Raw genomic sequence first — 22,707 nt, 5'->3', positions numbered from 1 at the left:
CTCTTCCTCTCCTCCTTCAGGCCATGACCTTGTGGAAGTCGCCTCCGTCACATCCTACTTCTACGCGGGGGATCAACTCACGCCATGCGAAGGCCAAGAAGCATCTCTTGAATATCTCAGGGACGTTGCCCAGGAAGCAGCGGAGTATCTGAGTGCACACAGGGAGCTGCTCGGCCCCCAGAGCTACCTAGAGGTCCTGAAGAGGTTTCCCACGTGGGCGGAGGCAGCTGACGAGGAGCTCCCTGATGGAGGGTCGGAGCGTCTAGGAGGTGATGATGATGATGAGGATGAGGATGAGCGATTAAGAGAAAATGGAGGCGACAGAGGTGGACTGAGGCAGCTGGATGAGAAGATCACGCAGGCTCTGGCCAACATGGATTACCCTCAGCAGTGGAAAAATACAGACAGTCAGCCCAGGGAAGGTAATGAACTAGATACTGAAAGTGTTAAACCCCTCACCTCTGAAAGCACAGATGCACCTTTATTCAGTGCGTTTACTTGAGTATCCCAGGAGTAGATTTGTTACCTTTAATTGTCGGTGCAAGATGTTTTTAGAACGGCGGAGCAGAGCTGCGAGCTGCTCAGAGCTACGCTACGGAGGCTCATGGGATTTCTTGGTTTCCCTCATCAAACTCATCAAATACACAATCCAACAACTCCAAAACGCTGTGGTGGACAAGTTGTGACCTGCACATTCACCACACTATGAGATAATAACAGAACGTTACCAGACAGAGTTGTTTTAGAGGTAAATTCATGCAAAACCACTGATGCACGTTCCCATTGGGTGCAGTTTTTCAGCAAGCAGTCTTTGTATTTCCCTCTAAAACAACTCAGTCTCGTAACGTTCTGTTATTATCTCATAGTGTGGTGAATGTGCAGGTCACAACTTGTCCACCAGAGCGTTTTGGAGTTGTTGGATTGTGTAGCTATTTGATGAGTTTGATGAGGGAAACCAAGAAATCCCATTAGCCTCCGTGGTGTAGCGCTGAGCAGCTCGTGGCTCTGCTCCGCCGTTCTAAAAACAGCTTGCACCGACAATTAAAGGTAACGAACCTACTGCTAAAACTGTAAGGATTATGGCAATTGGCCAGTTTGCCAAAATGTTGAACTATCCCTTTAAACAGTTAAATGTTTCAATGCTTTTTCCATCTAAACATTGAATGATGTTTAATTCTTTCATTATTGAAAGACAAAGCTCCAAAAGCATTTGTTTGTTTTGCTGATACGTCATGCCACATTATCCCATTTTCTTTCAAAGTTCTCCTGGTAGCAAAACCGGTTTTCTCAAAGCCGGGATACTGGCGGGTTTCTGAAATCAGGATATGATGTTTACATGCACAAACACAAAAACAGGATACTCCAGGATACTTGTACTGTACTATTTATTCTGAATATGAAAATAGTACAAGGCTTCCCAATTGCTACTAAACAAATTCTTTGCACAACATAATATAGAAATGAAAGTTGAGGAAGCAAAATAATAAAACACAGAAAAAAGACATTTGAAAAGGAGTGAGAAGAAGCGTAGCTTAAGGTCCATGAACTCAAGTCCATGTAAATGCACTTATTGTGTTGTTTAACTTAGATGAAGTAAGAGACACATCCACTTGTATGCACTTTCAACAGTGCAAGCCTCAAATCCGAGCAGCCGTTATCCTCACGTCCTGGTTTTTGCTCCGCTGCATCCTGGACCACCCTCGGAGGTCAAAGTTCAAGGATCCCCCTCCGCTCAGCAGAAAATGGGGAAGCTCTTAAAATGAGTTGCAAAACATCTGCAGTTCTTACATAACTAGGCGATACATGTTTATTTTGTTGTGGTTGCTATTTTGATGCTGCTAAACATTGTTTAGCTCAAGTGGAGTCCAGCCATAGCTACAGTCTTCTAAGTTATTTCATCCTCTTTTCCTGCTTTCAAAGGGAGTAACTAACTACAGTCGCATTATACTATTGTTTAATATTTTGTTCAAATTAATAATACTCACACTAGAATTATTTCACATTTTCATAATCATATTAACAGCCTGTCTCTCTAAATTATATCACTAAGCTAACATCTTTAGCTATGGCAATGGTTCACCCAGCAGCTTGCAAGCCAATGGTAGCTAGCAACTTTGTATTTACCTACATATTAATTGCACATAATTAAATATTTAATGGATGATATTACGTTTTCTGAGGTAAAATAACTGTACCGGTAGCTACACCTGCGTTAAATACAGAATTGTTTTGCTTTCTTAGTGAGTGGTAATCATAGACTGTAGTGGTTCTCAAACTTTTTTAGATCAAGGACCCCTAAACTGACACAAATTAGACCACAGAAACCCCATTGGACAAAATTTTGAAACAAACACCAAAAATACACAAATATTTGTTCTGAGAGTGAATATCGTTCCTTTTTTTTTAGTTAATGTAAGAAAAAAAAATTTGATACATTTCTGTAAAAAAATGGTAATATTTCCGTAAAAAAAGTAAAATTCATTAAAAAAAAAAGTTGGGGACCCCCTTGTACCCTCTTAAGGACCCCTGAGGGTCCCCGGACCCCACTTTGAGAACCACTGCTGCAGCCTATAGCTTAAAACGGTGGTGGGAGATACAAATAACAGGTCTGATGTGGTCAAGTACAACAAGTGATAATAGGAAATCTAACAACCTTACTGTAGATATCTTAAAACCAAAATGATCTTCTTTAATATCACTAGAGGACAGCCACTACTTTGTTTAATCATTTTCGAGGAACCAACCCTTCAACATAAACACCGTTAGCCCTTCAGGTCGGTATGGTCGCTCGCTGTAGTGATCCGCTCTCCACTGGGTTTTGAGACCCAACATGAGATCCGACTGTGCAGCCCGACTCCTCTATCACATGATGTGCAGGAACCAGCCAGCCAAGCCAAGCCAAGCCAGGCAGAGGCCAGTGTGCTCCAAAGACGGAGCAATTACTGCCATTATTCCTCCTCAGTCAGATTAGGGTTGTCTTGCAGACCTCTGTGTCTATTAAATCAACTCCCACAATCCTCCTCTGCACAGCACTCCCTCACTCCTTTACACCACCACTGTGCCAGAGTTGTCTCTGGCATCTGGCCTCAGTTTTTGTTATTCGTGATGCCTCATTATATCAAAGCTTTATTCAAAAATGTGTGTTGAACATAAATCTTTGTGTTTTAAATGGGATTTAAAGAGATGGCATGCCCAAGCAGAGTGTATAGACAGACCGGAGCCCACGACAATTGACATGTCCTGTTCTGTCCTCTGCTGAATCCCATTTAGAGTCTAATAAGTGAGTGTCCTCTCATTAGACAAACAGGATGAACATGGCAGTGTGTGCATGCAAAACATCATGGGTGTGGTGCAAAATGCAAAGCAGCAAACTGCCTGGTCCCTTCACTGCTTCAGTGTTTGTTTGTTTACTGGTCAACTTGACAATGACGTTCTTGTTTGCTGAACGGCGTTATTGCATGAAGCATGAGCATGTTCAGTATTCGGTCGCTCCTCTCTTAGCCACTGGATGGAAAACTGGGTCACAATTAAGCAGCGCCGCTCTGGAGGTGACGGCCGGGGGCATTTCAGTTCATCTCGGGGCCACGGCCGTGAATCGGAGGGAGAGTAGAGAGACAATAGAGGGACAAGAGTTTAATTCTTCAGCACATCGCGACCTTGAACTTTCACCCACTCAACAAATCTTTTCAAGGGATAGTTCAACATTTTGGCAAATTCGCCTATTGCCATAATCCCTATAGTCATAGCAGTAGGTCCATTACCTTTAATTATCGGTGCATGTTGTTTTGAGATCAGCGGGGCAGAGACGTGAGCTGCTCAGCAAACACAGTTGAGGTGAACGGTACTGGTCCCTCATCAAACTCATCAAATACACAATCCAACAACTCCAAAACGCTCTTGTGGAGAAGTTGTGACCTGCACATTCACCACACTATGAAATAATCATTATGTAACATTAGGACACTTGAAGAAAATACCCAGAACTACGTGCGCTTTTGAAATCACTCCGCCCAGCAGCCGTGTCTGTAATGTAGTTCCGGCTACGCATTTGCCTCTAAAACAACTCTGTCTCGTAAAGTTACATTATTATCTCATAGCGTGGTGAATGTGCAGGTCACAACTTCTCCACAAAAGCGTTTTGGAGTTGTTGGATTGTGTATTTGATGAGTTTGATGAGGAGCAGCTCACGTCTCTGCCCCGCCGATCTCAAAACAACATGCACTGATACTTAAAGGTAATGAATCTATACTGCTATGACTATAGGGATTATGGCAATAGGTGAATTTGCCAAAATGTTGAACTATCCCTTCATCCTATACTCTTGGGATGTGTTGTATATTTTGCAACCAACCAACCAGCATGAAGATACCAATCAGTTGCCGAGTGTGCAGAGAGTGTGTTAAGTGCAGTATAACCCCCCACGCTTTCTGTTTAGCCTCCCTTACTCTCACTGCAGGTGTCGGCCGAGTGAAACATCCAGTTTGTCCAGGTCGTAATATTACTGTTAAACTGTGAACTGTGAGCCTTTCAATTCTCCTTCTTCTGCTACTGCTACTGTCACACATTCCTCACATAGATAGGACATGACCTGTGCATCATGTGCGTAGAGTGAAGGTTTTCTCTACGTACATTGAGTGAAGTAGGGGTCTATAGGGGACCACAGAACGGTATGTTCAGTATGAACTACTCTACATGTCTTCATTTTAACCTGTTTTGTGTTTAATGTCAGTTACTTTACACTTTTTCTCTGCTCATATCCTCCGTTTCTTTATGTTTATCTGTCTAGCTGCAGAGCTGCAGCCCAAAGAAACCCTGCTTCACCTGGCCGTGCGTTTGGGTTTGGTCCATCTCTCGCGTTTCTTGATCCACCAGCCGAGAGGCCAAAGGGCGCTGACCTCGCCCAATCAGGACGGAGACACGCCCCTCCAGCTGGCTCAGAGGGACGGACAACACGCCATGTTCAGGGCGCTGGCAGCGTAAGTCTGTGTTAGTCATTGTATTTTGTCCAATCCTGAGACAAAACAATTTTTATTTAGTTAAGACTTCAACACACAAGTACATGAGATGGTATGCTCTCTCTCAGCCTCTCAGATAAACACCTTTAATTGCTTCCAGGAGCCTTTTCTTTTTTTCTAAAGGAACTACTTGAGGAGTTTAAAGGCTGTCTGGATCCCTTTGTTTTATCAAAAGTAAATGTCATGCTGTTACTTTGTTATTATATTAGAAAGCAGATAGAAACAGCACATGATCTAAGACCATTGTTGAGTCGTTACTCAGACATTATTATTATTATCAGCTCTGGGATACACGCCACAGCTGTCAACATCAAACATAAACTTCCTCCTCATGAGCTGATCAGAGCAACATCTAAGTAAATTACAAGTGCATCTCAATAAATTACAATATCATGGAAAAGTTTATTTATGTCCGATGATCCGTCCTTTATTTTTGCACTTAAACTTATGCACTTTATTACCCAAAACTAAACTCTTATGGTCCCCTACTACCTGTGGACTACTTCGTTATCCACAGTCACTTTGTAAATTACATGTATGTATATTATAATTTGTGTCTCTCAATGTGTTTTTTATTGTTATTGTTGCCTTTTGTGTTGTTTCCTTTTTTTATTATGTGTAAATGTTGTATTGTTTTGAAATGAATAAAATTTATTACGGCGCAAGACAGACAAAAGCGAAAACATTTGCCAAGAATGCTTTCGTAAATCAAGAATGAAAGTCGGAGGTTAGAAGACGATCAGATAACGTCGTAGTTCTGACCATAAACGGCAATTCATTATTCCAAGGAAACCGAAAGTAGGAAATGCTGGGCGAGCTGACCTCTAAATAATAATATCAAAATAACTATAAAGACAAAGCGATATATTTATCGAAAATGGACCCATTAACAAGTGTGGGTAACGTAGATTCATCCACATTAAAGCAAACTCCTCAGGGTCTCTTTAATTTCTTTTAATTGTAATGATTATGGCTTCACATTTAATGAAGACCTAAAATTCAGTATCTCAAAATATTTGAATATTACAAAAGACCAATTAAAAAAAAAAAAAGGGTGTTTTTAATATGGTAAAGTGAAAAGTATGTCCATCTATATGCACTCAATACTTGGTTGGGGTTATTTAACTTGAACTACTGGAAATGGACTTTTCCATGATATTCTAGTTTATTGAGATGCACCTGTATATAAACTGGAAAAAAAAGAAGAAAAACATGAAACTCAGAGTTTAAAGGAACTGAAATCTACTCTAGGAGTGAAATGAAAATGGTGCTGTTTACAGACAGCACAGTGGAGCTGCTTCAGGTCTGATAAGAGGTTATATTAACTCAACATTTCCACCTGCAGAGATAGTGTTGAACAGATAACAACCTCAGAGCTTGTCAGTGGAAACGATACAGCAATGAGAGCCCATGATGACTGATGGAGGTTTATTCATAGGAGGGGAGGCACCTTTCTCTTCTCATTAACTTCACGGTAACACTTTACTTGAATAGGTATTCATAAGATTGACATAACACTGTCATAACCATGACATAACAAGCTGTCATAAACATCAATGAATACTTATGACAGCTGCCGTTAAGTGTCATTCGGTAAGTTATGCCACTTTTAATGCAAAGTTGACATTGTTTGAGATGTTTTTGTTCTGACAACTTGACATAAAGACAATTTAAACTGTCATAGCAGACCTAATGGCCAAACTTTAAGTTCTCATAACAAGGACATCTCAAACAATGTCAACTTTGCATCAAAAGTGACATAACTTACCGAATGACACTTAAAGCAGAAGTAAGCGATCCGGTCGTTTTGGCTAATGCTGCGTTCCAGGCAGGCTTTTGAAACCGTAAATTACAGCTTCAAGTCACGACTTACGACTTTGTAGCGTTCCAGGCAACCCACTCGTGTTTTTCCGACCTGTTTTACCTGTGAAAGTCACTATAACGGCCACTCGTAACTTCCGACCCGTGAAGTCGTACCAGATCGAACTGGTACGACTTCACAGGTCGGAAAAACACGAGTTACGGGTTGTCTTGAATGCACCATAACAGTCCTCGTCCCTACGTCACCACATTCAGGCGCATCCCTTGGCTGCACACACAGCCCTGCATGCCGTTCTCTCTCCTCATTGGATAAAAATTGTAGGATACAAGAAAAGTTTTCTCCTCGGCTCAGAGCAGAGCAGAGTGACTGACAGACCCGTGTTTCAGACCAAACACTCTATGTAAGTGATTGCTGTCGGAAGATATAACTATTTAAGACTTATATTAACACAAAAATATCGCTTACTTCTGCTTTAACAACAGCTGTCATAAGTATTCATTGATGTTTATGACAGTGTTATGTCAATCTTATGAATACCTATTCAAGTAAAGTGTTACCTCATTAACTTCACTCCTGATAATCTCCGCTCTAACTGATGGTGAGTGTGTGTTTTTGCTTCTTTCTCTCTCTCTCTCTCTCTCCTCATCAGTCCTCCGGGTCCCGCGGTGGGCCCTGCCCCGGGGGTGTGCAGCGTGTGGTCCGACGGCTCGAGCACGCTGAGGTTTTGTCCCGGGACAAACTCTCTGACCCTGACGGTGCGACGACAGGCTCCCGGCGGCGGCCGCTGCCCCCCCCAGGACGGCATCATGTTCCTGCGAGACAGACTGGCGGACCGCGGCATCCTCAAACTGGTACGGATCAGATCGGACCGCTGGGAACACCTTTCATTTCATTTTGTTTCAAATCTGGTGCATAGTCGCGTCTAATAAAAAAAAAAAACAAATTCCCATGGATCTCGGCCCCTGCACATGATGTAATGTAATGTGCCGCTGATGCCAAGATAAGGGCCGGTTGTTGCGTGGGTTTTGTTTGGACTTGTGTAAACAGCAAAGCCCTTGACTCTCACACCCTGAAACATACAATCTGACATTTTGATAAGAGTTGAGTAAGTAACAGTAAACAAAACACTGCATCTATTGCAGCTTATAAATCAGAGGGCAAGTACTGACTCTAAAAGGACACACATAACAGGTCAGGTGGTGGTGATATTAGCATTAGCATCTGCTGAAGGATTTACACTGTTGAGACTAGCTCATATTTAGTCGCTCGATTTAAATAACAGATTTATGGTGTATCATTACCTCATGTTTTGGTCTCTTTGTGTAATTCTTAATGAACCTGTGTTGATATAGTGTCTGCTTTTGTTCCAGATAAATGCGCTCAGAGCTGAAACTGAAGTAGACAAGAGGAACAAAGACGAAGGCCTTTCTAATGATGAAGGTACGGTGACTTATTAAACAAAACTCTGATACAAAGTATTGCATTTCTGTGTATAAAGGCCATTTATTAGTCATCTGATAACAAGGTTTGGTTCCCAGCGACAAATCACAAGATGCTTTTTACCATCATGATCCCTGCATGAGAAAGTAATTACTATGAAGTGAAACACTGCGTTAAGACTTTGTGGTTAGAGATAGTGATTTTTGAATAAGCATACATGTCATACACATTAAGTATATACATGTAATCAGGTGTCTAGTCCAGTGGTTCTCAAAGTGGGGTCTGGGGACCCCCAAGGGTCCTTGTAAGGGTTCAAGGGGGTCCCCAACTTTTTCTTGAAAATTTGCCACTTTTTTTCTAGAATTTTTAAACGTAATTTTTTTTTTGATAATTTTTTAAAGACATTTTACCACTTTTTTCGAGAATTTTTAAATTTAATTTATTTTTTCGAGAATTTTTTGAAGACATTTTACCACTTTTTTCGAGAATTTTTAAATTTAATTTATTTTTTTATTTTTTGAGAATTTTTTAAAGACATTTTTACCACTTTTTTTTGGAGAATTTTTTAACTTTTTTTTGAGAATTTTCACCACTTTTTTCTAGAAAAATTTATTTTTTGAGAATTTTTTAAAGACATTTTTACCACTTTTTTTTGGAGAATTTTTAAACTTTTTTTTGGAGAATTTTTACCACTTTTTTCGAGAAATGTTTAACGTTTTTTTTCAAAAAATTCATGCCATTGGTCTTTATTTGAACGTACATTACCTAAAAAAGTAACGTCCTTCAGTCTCAGAACCAATCTTTGTGTATTTCTGGTGTTTGCTTCAAAATTTGGGCGGTCCATGGTCTAATTTGTGTCATTTTTAGGGTAAGGGTTTGGGTCCTTGATGTGAAAAAGTTTGAGAGCCACGTGTGTCTAAGTTACTAATGATACATGAGCTTTATCCAGACATGTGTGTTACCTGTGTTCTCCCTCATGTGCCACACGTTACCTGTCACAGCTGTGTAACCTGAGCTGTGGAAAAAAAATAAGAGCTGTGTACACAAAGCCACATACACACGTACACACCTACACAGTAACCTGCCTGTAAAAGCATAAAGACTTCACGACTGTAAAAGCAGCACTGAGAGGATTAGTTTATGATTTAAAGGCGTTTCCGAATTTGCGGGAAATTTATTTATCTTAGTATTTTCTATCATTTCAGAGAATGAATGATTATATTTGAGGCATCAAAGCTGATAATCAAGAGATTAAAGAGTCATAATAAGTAATTATAAGTCTCAGCTCTAGCAACGCCATCACTATAACTGTCTCTACTTGCACCAGCAGCTTGTATATTTGCTCTGTGTGTGTGTGTGTGTGTTGGTATGTGAGTGCAGAGACGTTTACTGGGAGAGCGATGGAAAAACGAACCGCCGCAGACTGACATGAGCAAACATTTGTACGTTCAGACATCCATCACTTACAACTTGAAGAGACTAAGAAAACACTTCCAAGAGACGCCATAAAAGGCACACTCTCCTCTCTGCACATGTGTTTGTTCTTCCTCTGAGATTACAGAGAAAACTCACAGAGGGGGGGCGGCAGATTGTTTTTCTTTTTTTCCCCGTTTTTTTTCGCCCTGGGGTGACATTCTCAGGCTGGCATGCAACCACACACATAGAAGAAGATCCTTTCTGATTTCCAAACAAACGCCTGCTGCCACTAACTCTTATTTTTCCGGCTTTTCCCCCACGCTCGTGTTTGATACTGTAGCTCTCACTTAACTTGAAGGGATAGTTCAACATTTTGGCAAATTGGCCCATTGCCATAATCCCTATAGTCATAGCAGTAGGTTCGTTACCTTTAATTGTCGGTGCAAGCTGTTTTTAGAACGGTGGAGCAGAGTCGTGAGCTGCTCAGAGCTGCGCTACGGAGGCTAATGGGATTTCTTGGTTTCTCTCATCAAACTCATCAAATACACAATCCAACAACTCCAAAACGCTCTGGTGGACAAGTTGTGACCTGCACATTCACCACGCTATGAGATAATAACAGAACGTTATGAGACAGAGTTGTTTTAGAGGTAAATTCATGCAAAACCGCCGATGCGCGTTCCCATCTGGGGCAGTTTTTCAGCAAGCAGACTCTGTATTTCCCTCTAAAACAACTTTGTCTCGTAACGTTCTGTTATTATCTCATAGCGTGGTGACTGTGCAGGTCACAACTTGTCCACCAGAGCATTTTGGAGTTGTTGGATTGTGTGTTTGATGAGTTTGATGAGGGAAACCAAGAAATCCCATTAGCCTAGCGTAGCGTAGCTCTGAGCAGCTCGCGGCTCTGCTCCGCCGTTCTAAAAACATCTTACACCAACAAATAAAGGTAACAAACCTACTGCTATGACTATAGGGATTATGGCAATGGGCCAATTTGCCAAAATGTTTAACTATCCCTTTAACCTGTGTGGCTGTGTGGCTGCCTGCCTGCCTGCCTGCCGCTGCTTTTGGTAACCATAGAGATGGCAGATGGCAGTATCGACTCGTTAAAAAAAAGAAAAGAAAAGAAAAGAGAAGCAGGAAGTGTGCCTCAGTATTGACCTTCACCCTGCCCCCGACTTCAGCAGCCGTCCATTAATCCTCTCGAAATAACGGCCGCGCAGTCGGGAGTATGTGCTCTTCCTCTGGACCCGCTGCTTTGGATGAGCACAACATCTCATTGGCCAGTTTTCCCCCCATTCCTGGATAGTACAGTCATATCCAGAGGAGCCGTCCGTCCACACGCCTTCTCTTTGGAGAAGGAGGGGGGAGGAGGAGAAGGAGGGAGGAGGAGGAGTTAAGTGCACCATGCATCAACTTCTACTTAAATATTTTTATTTTGCACAGGCGTCAGCGAGCAGCTCCGAGTGGACGAGCACGTGCTGGTGGACAATGTGAGTGTGGTTACAAAAATATATCGTTGTATATAGTGTGTGCAGAGTTGCATCGTGTGCTGTCAGTGTTTACAGATTTTTTTTCTCTCAAGTTGGTTTCATGCAACTGTTTTTTTTGTTGTCAAGTGCAAGTTCTTGAATTTTTCCTAAAAGTTGTGCTTCCTCTCTTTTGTTTGTTTTAAAGGTTTTTGAAGAACAGCTTGTTCTGTCTTTGGATGACGACGACGATGATGAAGAAGAAGACGGAGAAGGAGAAGGAGAATACCCATCCTCTGTATCTGGTAATCGTCTTTTCATTTCATTTCATTTCATTTCTCTCAATCCATCAATCCATCGACACCGATCTATTTATCCACCTGGTGAATTTACGATAGATGAAAGTTTTACTTTCTCCTGACAAAAAAAAAAAAAAAAACCTCTTTTCATTTTAATATTATGGCAACAACACTGTGGTATCTGGCTTAAATGATGAAAGAGCAATCCATAAAAAACACAACAACATATTTGTGGCTGCACTGAACTGCAGGCTGTGGGAACAATGCATAATAAGCTGGTTGAGAAGCCCTGACTGGAATCCTTTTATTTCTCTCGTGGAGCTGGCACAGGATGCAGAGAGCTCTGTTTTGAATCACATCATAGGAAATCAATACACTTTGCTGCTTTACAGGCACAGACAGGTATGGACTTTTTGTTTTGTTGTGTTTTGTTTTTAATCTGGGGCTTGAGGAGCAGTTAGTTGTTTTGTTTTTTTAAACTCTTTATTTATTTATAGATCATTTTTATCTTTTAGTACAAAACAAAAGACAAATACAAAACATTGAACAATTACCCATATTCAAGGTCCGGGGGTGATCAATAAATCCAAAAGACAAAGTATCATATCCAGTACGTGCATACTGTACAGTCTCATTCATTGACCAGGTAGGCTTGCCATTTCTGCCACCGGTTTTCACCTAGATCTTTTTGGAGTCTGACTGAGTATGTCATTTGCTCTAGTACATGTAGTTGTTTTACAATATTAACAAAATAATCTGTAGTGGGGGCATTTTTCTGGAGCCAACATTTTGTGATGGCCTTTTTACTTGCAGCCAGCAAGACCCTAAGTAGGTAGACTACCGATCAGCTTTACTCAACCCATCTGGCATATTCCCAAGATAGAGAGTTGTGAATAATACATTGATATTAAAACATAGAACCTTTGAAATCATTTTTGTCACTTAATTCTCTCCAAAAAAAACTGAATGGAGGGGCAAGACCAAAAAATATGGGCATGATCAGCAAGGACCTCTCCAAATTCTCTCCAGCAGGCCAGTTGTGTACCAGTCTGTTTGGACTTCTGCTTGGGAGTTATAAAGAAACGAATTAAACTTTTCCAACAGAAGTCTCTCCAAGTCCAGGAGTTGGTAGAGGATGACTGTGTTTTCCAAGCGTTTAACCACATGTCCTCTGAGATTACAATGTTTAACTCTTAAATAGATTAAATAGATGCATTATCCTCCTGGTTTCGGCCTTAGACGGTGCAGTATTATGGAGGTTTGGTCCTTTTTTCCCTCCACGCTGACTCTGATCTGAGTCTGAGAGCCCAGGAATCTGCCCTGTCACCGGGACAAAGACAGGAATGGGGTCAGGCTTGTCCCACTCCAGCTCTGTCTGTGAGCTGGGAGATGCCCCCTACCCTACTCCCTCTACTTGCCCCCCCCCCCTTCCTCCCCTTTACTCGGTCAGACACTGGAGCTGTGTGCTTGGAGCGAGAGAGGGGGGAATGTTAACAAGCTTGGCTCACAAAAGCTGACATTTTAGGTGAACCACGCATATTAACCTTGAGTTCTCTCTTTAAACACACAAAAAAGCTTCGCCAGCACAAACACTCACTCACTCACTCAGGCGGAGGAGGATGCTCGGAGGTTTCAGGTGTTGCCACGGTTACTTTGAATCTCAATTTCCTGTGTGTTGTTGCTGCTGTTGTTGTTGTGGAGGAATATAAAGAGTTTGCTGTAAACACCAAAGAGCAGCCTGTAAATTTTGACCATTAACAGGGTTCCCCGTGCATCCTGGAAAAACCTGGAAAATGGTTGACCAGTTTTCCAGTCATGGAAAACACATGGAAATTGAATTGAATGTCCTGGAAAACTTTGAGTTTTCCTGGAAAATTATTAATCGCATTGTGACATCAGCTACCAGAGCTCTATGTGACTGTTTCAGAGCCCACCAAGGATTTATTTTCCGCTGGGTTGATGAGTGTTTCCAGTGTTGAACCTATATTCAAAGTTCAAAGTCATTTATTGTCATTCCACTTCATGTTAGACATGACAGAACAAAATTTCTACTCAGGTCCCAGATAATAAAGTAAACAAATATAAAAACTAAGAACAAGCACAATCTAAAAACAGACGTTTCTATGGACAGACACTTCAAAACAATACATTCACAAAAATGGCAAAAGGTCAGTGCAAGAGAGGCAGCAGATAGCAGCAGAGCAATAAAGTGTGTGCTTTGTTACAGGTCTATTGTCTCCTCTGCTGAGTGACAGATAGATAGTGACACAGAGCTGTAGTTTGCATGGTTTAAAAACAAAAACAACATGTTTTTGCGTTGTTCTATGATACATTTGTCTTCATTTCTAAGTTTCTAAGCATGTAAGATATTATTTCATTAGTTAGAGCCATTGGTTGCACATCTTTAAATCAGACTTTTGGGAGAGAGAGAGGAATAAACATAGAAACAAACTGGTTAAATGTACAAAATAAGGAACAACTGTGGGATGTATTAGTGTGATATAACATGTCTGTCAGACTGTAGCAGCTGAAAATAACCTGGAAAAGTCCTGGAAAATGATTTCAAGAAAAGAGTGGGAACCCTGAAACATGTTGCATACATGTGTGTGTGATGATTTGTGTTTGCGAAGCGCTGGCAACGGGATTGACAACACGAGGGCAGTGATCTCGACGTTTCCTCCACTTGAGCCGATTTCTTGTGTGTTTCTCGAGTCATCGAACTCGACGTGGAGTGTTTTGTTGTGGTGACGGGGGCTGCTATGGTACAAAGTTGTCATCCTGGAGTTATTGCTTTTTTCCGAATCTGTCGAAACCATCGTAAAGGGCTTCTCTAGTTTCACTGACATAACTCAGCAGTGTCAGTTATTGTTGGAGCGGGCCAGTTGGACAATTAGTCTACCAGCTGAGACCAGCGCTGCTTCAATCTGTCACCGTCCTTTAAATTAAAACACAGAGGAGAGTTCCTTCGGTTTTGATTTAAGCAACTAGAACAAACAGGCACAGGGTAGGATCAATGCAATGCATGGATTGGATATAAGTCAGAAGTCAGTGGGGTTTTATTTTTTTACAGTATGTTGGAGCCCCATGCCAGTGTCTGCACTGTGTGGGAGCAGCGAGAGAGGAAATGCCTCTGTGATGCCCAGGATTTCCCTTACATTAGTGCAGGCTCGGCTGATCCAGACATCAAAGTCTGGCTGGAAAGTGCACAGAGTGCGATGAAAATGGCATCTCATCAAGAGGTAATTTTCCACATTGTTATAGTGGGAATACGGTCCACAGCTCTGCAGGCCTGCACTCATGTCAGCAGAGCTACAAAGTACACACATGCACACACACACATGCACCCTCTCCCATTCACTGAGGGAATGTACAGTACTTTCAAAAGTACATTTTGAGGAGCTCTACTTTACACTACTTGTATTTCTACTTTTTAACTCTATATTTTAGGGCTGCAACTAACGATTATTTTCACTATCGATTATTCTGTTGATTATTTGAACGATAAATCGATTAGTTGTTTGGTCAGTAAAATATAAAAAAAATGTTGAAAAATGTTGAAAAATGTCAAGTGTTTCCCAAACCACAAGATGACGTCCTCAAATGTCTTGTTTTGTCCACAAACCAAAGAGAGACTCAGTTTATTGTCAGAAAGGATCAAATAAACCAGAAGTATTCACATTTAAGAAGCTGAAATCAGAGAATTTGGGCTTCTTTTCTTAAAAAACTACTCAAACCGATTATTCAATTATCAAAATAGTTGACGATTATTTCAATAATCGATTATTGTTCGATTAATCGATTAATTGTTGCAGCTCTACTATATTTATTTGGCAGCTACGATAACTTGGACATAAAGATTTTAAATAAAATCGGAATAATCTTTACTATGCATTCTTAAGGATGTAAAACTCAACAGCATAAAGTTAGTAGAATTATTTTCATTATTTACTAATCTGACAACAATTTCTTCAGTTACTTGATTGATTTGTCTACACACAACAGTAGCCTGAATATCTTACAGTATTATTAAAATGTCATTGAATGAATAAATACTTCTCCCTCCAAATTAATATACATTTTATTAAAGATAAACAGGAAGTATAACTCTGAGTCAAGGGAGTGTTATTAGTTTTGTGACATGTTTTGTCGTCAGTAAAGTTATTGGACAAGTTAAAATATTTTAAAAATGCACGGCTAATGTGGCTAAAAATATTTTTCTTATGTCAGTGACAGTGATAGACGTAAATGGTAAACAATGGCACATACTGTAATGGAGCTAAACACCACTGAGGGTTAAAAGACAGTGTGACTCAATGCAAGACAATCATCCAGGCAGTGCAGTGGGTGAGGATGACACGTGGAGGTTTCTATGAAAACAAACCTTTAAAGGTCAAACAGGGAGTCGGTATGCACTATCTCATCATATTTTCCTTTCTTCACTCTAAGCCCTGACATTTTAAGTAATGAAAGATCAATGAATCATGGTAAAAAAAAAAAAACAATCCCAAATAACCAGAATAAACCAAAGAAGGGTTTATTAGAACTGGAGAAAATATGACCCAAAAGTCTGATATCATGTGTTCGGTGATCTGTTTTCTTTTCCTCTTTGATGTGTTTTTTGTCTGGTGTCAGACAATGTAACCTGTTGTAAGGTTAAAAATATTTGGGAGTTTTTATTACTCTGCGAGCTTCTCTCTTTATTCAAGCAGACATTTAGACATCTGGCTGACAGTGGGGATGATGAACGGCAGCGATCCAGAGTGGCTTTTCACCCTCTTCTGTGTCAGTTAATCGCTCAGCAAGATGAAAACAAATGTCTCGGAGACATCTGCTAGACGTGTAGACGAGTGGCCCGGTCTCAACTGAGACGAGGAGAGGAGACGTAGCCTGTCTTGAGTTATTATTATCTATAATATTATTATTATTATTGCTGAGGATGTTCTGTATGTTTATCACAGTGAATGGCCATCCCATGAAGACCGGCGGGGTCCAGAGCCAGCGCGCTCCAGACAGTCTGCTCTCCATCATCGACAGCAACCATCAGACCGTCGTGCACCAGACACAGGTTGTACATCATCCGCTCTCACAGACAGACTTCAATGTTTTCCTCCTTTCGTTAATTTATTGCATCTTTCTCATGCATTTTTTTCCCCCTCCTACCTCCTCCTCCTTCCTTTTTTCTCCCCCAGGATGATGATGATGATGTTGACCTCAAGTGCAAGTGCAGCATCAGCGGAGTGACGAGGGACAGCACGGGGACAGACAGCGGGTTATGGGACACTGTGGACGATCTCCTGCTCGCCACCGACACTCCTCTTCCTCCTCCTCCTCCGGCCTATTCAGAAAACTGCTACCCCGACTCCGCACCGCGCTCTCTCCCTCTGTCGCCTCCTGACCAGGCCCTGGCCAGGCTGAACCGTCCCATCTGCTTCGAGCCGACCAATGAAAGAGACAGTCCGCCCATGGACACCTGCGACCTCAGGTAACGTCAATATTGTTTTAAAAATGAGTTTTTTGTGCGGTCCAGTCAGAGGTTTCCCTGTTGATTTGTGTGTGCTTCTCTCTCTGTGTTTGTGATAGGTATGCAAAGATTATAGTCTCAGGAATAAGTTTTACAGTTTTACAATTCTTATGCATTAATTGCAACCTATCTATCTATCTATCTATCTATCTATCTATCTATCTATCTATCTATCTATCTATCTATCTATCTATCTATCTATCTATCTATCTATCTATCTATCTATCTATCTATCTATCGGTCTGTTTTTTTTTAGTAAAAAAATGGGGGAAAATGAAAATAGGAATTAAAACTACTTAAAGCAGAAGTAAGCGGAATGTTTGTGTTAATATAAGTCTTAAATAGTTAGAAAAATGACACGCTAACATTTAAATTCCTACCAATTCAATGTAGATAAATGGACCAGTATCTGTGCATTTACCTTTATTTTTACGCATATCTGTGGCGTTTACAGTTTTTCTCAATCGCTTTGGTGCTTTTCTCACATCACTCTTAACATTTGCACAACAGTTAGTGCATTTCTCAGAACAATTATTTCAAACTGCAAAACCTAGTGGATGACCTGCAAAAGCGTGTCACTTGCTCAAAATGGATTGTCCATCCCCCAAAAGCAAGTACTCATGTCAATGAAACTGTCAATGTCGTCAAAATGAGAAGTCCTGACACCATCGTTTATGAACAAGATAGTCAAATGGCTTTGTCATGTTTTCATTAGGACACTTTATTCTCTAAGTGTTTTCCAATACAAAAAGTGATGATACTACCTGAAAATGCTCAAGACAGCACTATACACTATTGTACAGCCATGTGAAAACTACAGTAAAGTTACACATTACTGTATTTAGTGGAGATACTGAATATGTATGTTTCACATTTCTACTACACTCTTTGCAATTCTGATTTGTTCACAGCATTGTGCAAAGGAAAAATACACTACAGTCATCTACAACAAACATAAGAAACACTCTTTGGATACAACTTTACGTAAACAATGTTGCAGTACATATAGTAACTGAACCTACAGAGTACTGTAAATCATTCCTGCACATCCAGACGTTCCAGTCACATGTTCATCTACATCACTCTGAAACAGATTCAATATTCCCAAAGATACAGTAATGTCATCCTTACATTGTATCTCTTTCAACCTTATGCCATTGTTTGTAATCACCATTGCACAAATGTCTTGTTCTTGTAGCAGAGTAAAAAGGGCTCAGTCTCTTCCACCTCTGTGAGGTTGTCTTGTAATCCTATGTGATGCAGAGTAAAATTGCAGTAATGTACAGTACATGTACTGCATGTTTTTACCAACCATTATTACTGTAGTGTACAATGCTGTAAAAGTGCTTCCTACTTGTAAAATGCTGTAGTACAGTACTGTAGAGATGGGACATCTTTACTGTGGTTGCTGTAATACATTACAATACAGTAAATCTGTTCTCTAGTGAAGCTGTAAGTCTAAATGTAAATGTAAAAAGTTCTTGTCCCACTGTATCTTACAGTAATGCCTGACACAATGACAGCAGTGCAGATTGTTTAGTGCTGAATTACTGTCCAATACCATACAGACCTGTTGTTCCTTACTCTAAATGTTTGAATAATTGAATTCACAGTGCTTCTCCCAACATTTAAAATTAGTTTGACAGATTTTGAAAACTAGTTCAACAATTTTGTATGTAATGACTCAAGCAATGAAATGAGGACTATTAGTTTTATAGGGAAAGACTATTCAGCGTTCAGAAGTATAGTTCATTTTGACTGACATGACATAAACAAATGATAATGTTGTAAAACAGCAGAGAATTGTATGAGAGCAACTGATACATGTCCAAAAGCATTTGCAATTTGTTCAGAGGAAGGAGAAACTGCTACTATGATGTGGACAAATGACTACATGTTGTGGAGGTTGAACTAATAGTTATGAGAACTTTCATTCTGATCTGAGAATAGCACCAAAGCGACTGAGAAAAACTGTAATACCACGATTAAAGCAGAAGTAAGCGGAATGTTTGTGTTAATATAAGTCTTAAATAGTTATATCTTCCGACAGCAATCACTTATATAGAGTGTTTGGTCTGAAACACGGGTCTGTCAGTCACTCTGCTCTGCTGTAAGCCGAGGAGAAAACTTTCCTTGTATCCTACAGCCTTTATCCAATGAGGAGAGAGAACGGCATAAAGGGGCGGTCCTCTCTGTGTGTGCAGCCAAGGGATGCGCGTGAATGTGGTGACGTAGGGACGAGGGCGGGGACTGCTAACTCCATCGGCTGACAAGAAGTTAGCCAAAACGACCGGATCGCTTACTTCTGCTTTAAACTACTTCTACTACTACTAATGGCTTACATTTATATAGCACTTTTTTATTGACCCCCGATACCCAAAGTGTGTTATAGAAACCATTATTCATTCATACACATTCACACCAGTGGTGGTAAGAGTAGAACTAAATGGATAAAATAAATAAATAAATTAGTCAATTAAATAATAAATGAATGTAAATGATCATTCTTTAGAGATAAGATCAGAGATAACTCTCTTTCTTGCTGAACCTGAAATGCTCCCTCGCTGCTGCATGGTGCTTCTTTTGATAAAGCGTGGCACTTTAAGGTGGCGCACCACTGATCTAACTTTGTTTTTCTTCGCTTCATGCAGGTGTGCCAAAAATAACGCAACGGCACAATGTCCCCCTTTTTTCTTTTTTTTTTCAAGTGAAAGCAGAAACCCACTGGGTGTAACTGAGCCCTTTATCGTTATGTAACCGACCGTGATGTTTTAAAGCGTGGTGGTTATTATTGAAAACCAGTTAATCGCTGCTGCCTCTCTGGTGTGTAACTTTAACATTTATCTCTTTATCAGCCCCAGTCTCGTGGCCCTGGAGGTGGACAGCGAGGAGGACAGCACCGAGCCAAAGTCTCCGCTTTCCCCGCTCTCGTCGGACGTTGAGAAGAGCGAAGACAAAACAGAGGCGTCCTTTCGTCCCTCGCCTGACCTCACCTGCACCCGCAGCCAGTCGGCCTCCTCGGCATTTGAACCCACCACAAAGGTAAATAAAAACGCCACCTCATCGCTTGTCAAACAACTTTTCCACTCCTCCTCATGTTGTCCTAATGTTTTTGCTGTGATTTATTCTTTATCCTTGTGTTAGGACTCGGTCGACCAGGGGATTCGACTGCGCTCCTACTCCTACTCCTCCCCCAAAATCACTCTGCGACCTGTTCGATTCTCCCGGGAAAATCACACTCCAGACGTCTCTCCTGGTCAGTGACGAATGGACGACTGTTACCTGCCTCACAAAGTCATAAACACAATCTAACAAAATGCTCACAACTAACAGTGTTTCCATGAACTAACATGGTTTCTCTTTTAAAACTGTAAATAAATACCCTCTACTAATATTAAAGTACAGTAAACTCCTTGTGAATGAAGCAATAGTTTTGCATTTTTGGAAAAGAGCTTATTTGTTTTCTTGCAGAGTTTTGGAGAAGAAGTGTTCAATCCACTTAAACGTGAAGCTAACCGTGAAAAGACAAGCTAGCTTAGCTCAGGATTAAGACTGGAAACGGCAAGTCTGGCTCCGTCTAGAGATAACAAAAGCATCTCTAAACCTCGATTAACACATTTTATCTTGCTTTTTTTAATCCGCACAAAAGCTGAGGAGTAGAAATAACATGTTGTGGCTGAAGCTCTGTGGGGGGGTTTAACTGTCAGATCAGTCCTTGGCCAGGAGCACAGGCCTCTTGTCAGTTTGCAGGATTTTGGCCAAGAAAGAGTCTGGCACGTAGGCTACTCCACCAGAAAGCCACAACTTATCTGTTGTTTTGTGCGGGTTAAACAAATGAGATATAGTGCGTTAATCTCTGTGCTTTTAGAAGTGACAATAGGCAGATTTCATTACCTTCAAACAGAGCCAGACTAGCTGCTTCCTGTCTTAATGCTAAACTAAGCTAACTAGCGCCAATTTCCTAAAGAAAGCACAGATTATAAAAGACTCCTATCAACCTTTACATCCCACTCTCAGTAAGAAAACAAAGACTAAATCCTTTCCAAAAATGTCACACTATTCCTTAAAGGGATAGTTCAACATTTTGGCAAATTGGCCCATTGCCATAATCATAGCTGCTCAGAGCTACGCTACGGAGGCTAATGCAGTAGGATTTCTTGGTTCTCCTCGTCAAACTCATCAAATACACAATCCAACAACTCCAAAACACTCTCCTGGACAAGTTGTGACCTGCACTTTCACCACGCTATGAGATAATAACGAAACGATATGAGACAGATTTGTTTTAGAGGTAAATTCATGACTGCTGATGCGTGTTCCTGTCGGGGGCAGTTTTTCAGCAAGCAGTCTCTGCATTTACCTCTGTCTCATGACGTTTTGTTATTATCTCATAGCGTGGTGAATGTGCAGGTCACAACTTGTCCACGAGAGCGTTTTGGAGTTGTTGGATTGTGTATTTGATGAGTTTGATGAGGGAAACCAAGAAATCCCATTAGCCTCATAGCTCTGGGCAGCTTGCGGCTCTGCTCCGCCGTTCTAAAAACAGCTTGCACCGACAATTAAAGGTAACAAACCTACTCCTAAAACTATACGGATTATGGCAATGGGCTAATTTGCCAAAAATGTAATTATTCACAACACACCGCTGCATGATGCGGCGCTGTAAAAGCCCTCAGGGCGGAGTTTACTGTCCGTGGTGATAGTTTGCAACCCTCTGTAGTCGATGTGTGAGCCCCATCTGTCCACTGTGCCCGTAGATGCCGCGCTCCACAGTGTCAGCCACAGCCGATCTCTCCTTCAGGCCCTCTCTCTGTCTAAATCTCTGTCTCTGCTCCACCCTGGTAGTAAGTACTGGACACCTGCAGCCGTCACACTGCGCCAAGGCCCCGTGTAGCCGGCATGTCGCTGTCAGTGTCAGTGCTTATGTCTACGTGTGTGTACTGTATGTGCGCGTGTGTTTGTGTGGAGAGGGGGGAAGCCGAGGTTATTACTGTAAACTGATTCACTGCTGAAAATGAAAGCTTTAAGATATATGAACCCTCCCAGAGAAATATCACTCAACGCTGCATTTCCTGTCAGATCTACACAAAAAGCCTTGCAGCACATTTCAGTTCATCAGTTTTGGGGGATTTGTGGCCTGCGAGCTTTATTGTTCGGTTCACATCCAGATGCAGGCAGCTGTTTTCACTGAAAACGCTCAGATAAATTGACAGCGCGCCTGAACCTGAACAACACCAAACAGCTGCTGCAGATTTTACCTCCAAAACTAAAAAGCTAAAAAAGGAAATGAATATTGGACATCCACAACCAGAAACTCTAAAATTGCATAATACAGTACGTGTTAAGTAAACCTAAAGTAGAAGAAACTTGATCATGAAGTTTTGTTTTGATCCAATGTGTTGAAAGAGAGGAAACAATGATTTCCATCCTTGCTCCCAACTGCTGATTGGATTTATGGGAATTTCGCCAACAATACTAGAAACCACAAAAATGGTAACTCCCTTGAGCATGCAGTGAAGCTGTGATATCAACTTTTAAATACGAATTCTGTGAATATTTAGCTCATACTGAAGTGAAAACCCACAGAAAACAAGTGAAAATGATTTGAGGGGAACTGAAACTACAATCTCAGTGAGAACTAAAGTGAGATCATGAAAACTGTAATAACCTCGGCCTGCGTTTTGCACGTGTGTCTGTCTGAGCAAGATCTGTGTTGGTTGGTGTC

General features: G+C 41.0%; 1 protein-coding gene across 2 annotated transcripts in view; it reads left to right on the top strand.

Annotated features, from left to right (window-relative positions):
- Nucleotides 1-22,707, top strand: part of arhgef28a (Rho guanine nucleotide exchange factor (GEF) 28a) — a 66,205-nt gene that overhangs the window by 15,155 nt on the left and 28,343 nt on the right. For both annotated transcript variants that reach the window (XM_085793025.1, XM_085793026.1), the window contains exons 4-14: nt 21-422; nt 4,787-4,976; nt 7,487-7,688; nt 8,208-8,277; nt 11,140-11,186; nt 11,371-11,467; nt 16,420-16,529; nt 16,651-16,943; nt 19,838-20,024; nt 20,127-20,238; nt 21,740-21,826. In XM_085793025.1, coding sequence (XP_085649151.1) covers nt 21-422; nt 4,787-4,976; nt 7,487-7,688; nt 8,208-8,277; nt 11,140-11,186; nt 11,371-11,467; nt 16,420-16,529; nt 16,651-16,943; nt 19,838-20,024; nt 20,127-20,238; nt 21,740-21,826 — 1,797 coding nt within the window. The remainder of the gene's footprint in view (nt 1-20; nt 423-4,786; nt 4,977-7,486; nt 7,689-8,207; nt 8,278-11,139; nt 11,187-11,370; nt 11,468-16,419; nt 16,530-16,650; nt 16,944-19,837; nt 20,025-20,126; nt 20,239-21,739; nt 21,827-22,707) is intronic.

This window comes from Trachurus japonicus, chromosome 12 (assembly GCF_045865225.1).
Source record: "Trachurus japonicus isolate A0001 chromosome 12, Traja_1.0".
NCBI classification, from domain to species: Eukaryota; Metazoa; Chordata; class Actinopteri; order Carangiformes; family Carangidae; genus Trachurus; species Trachurus japonicus.
This window is presented reverse-complemented; position numbering and strand designations above follow the sequence as displayed.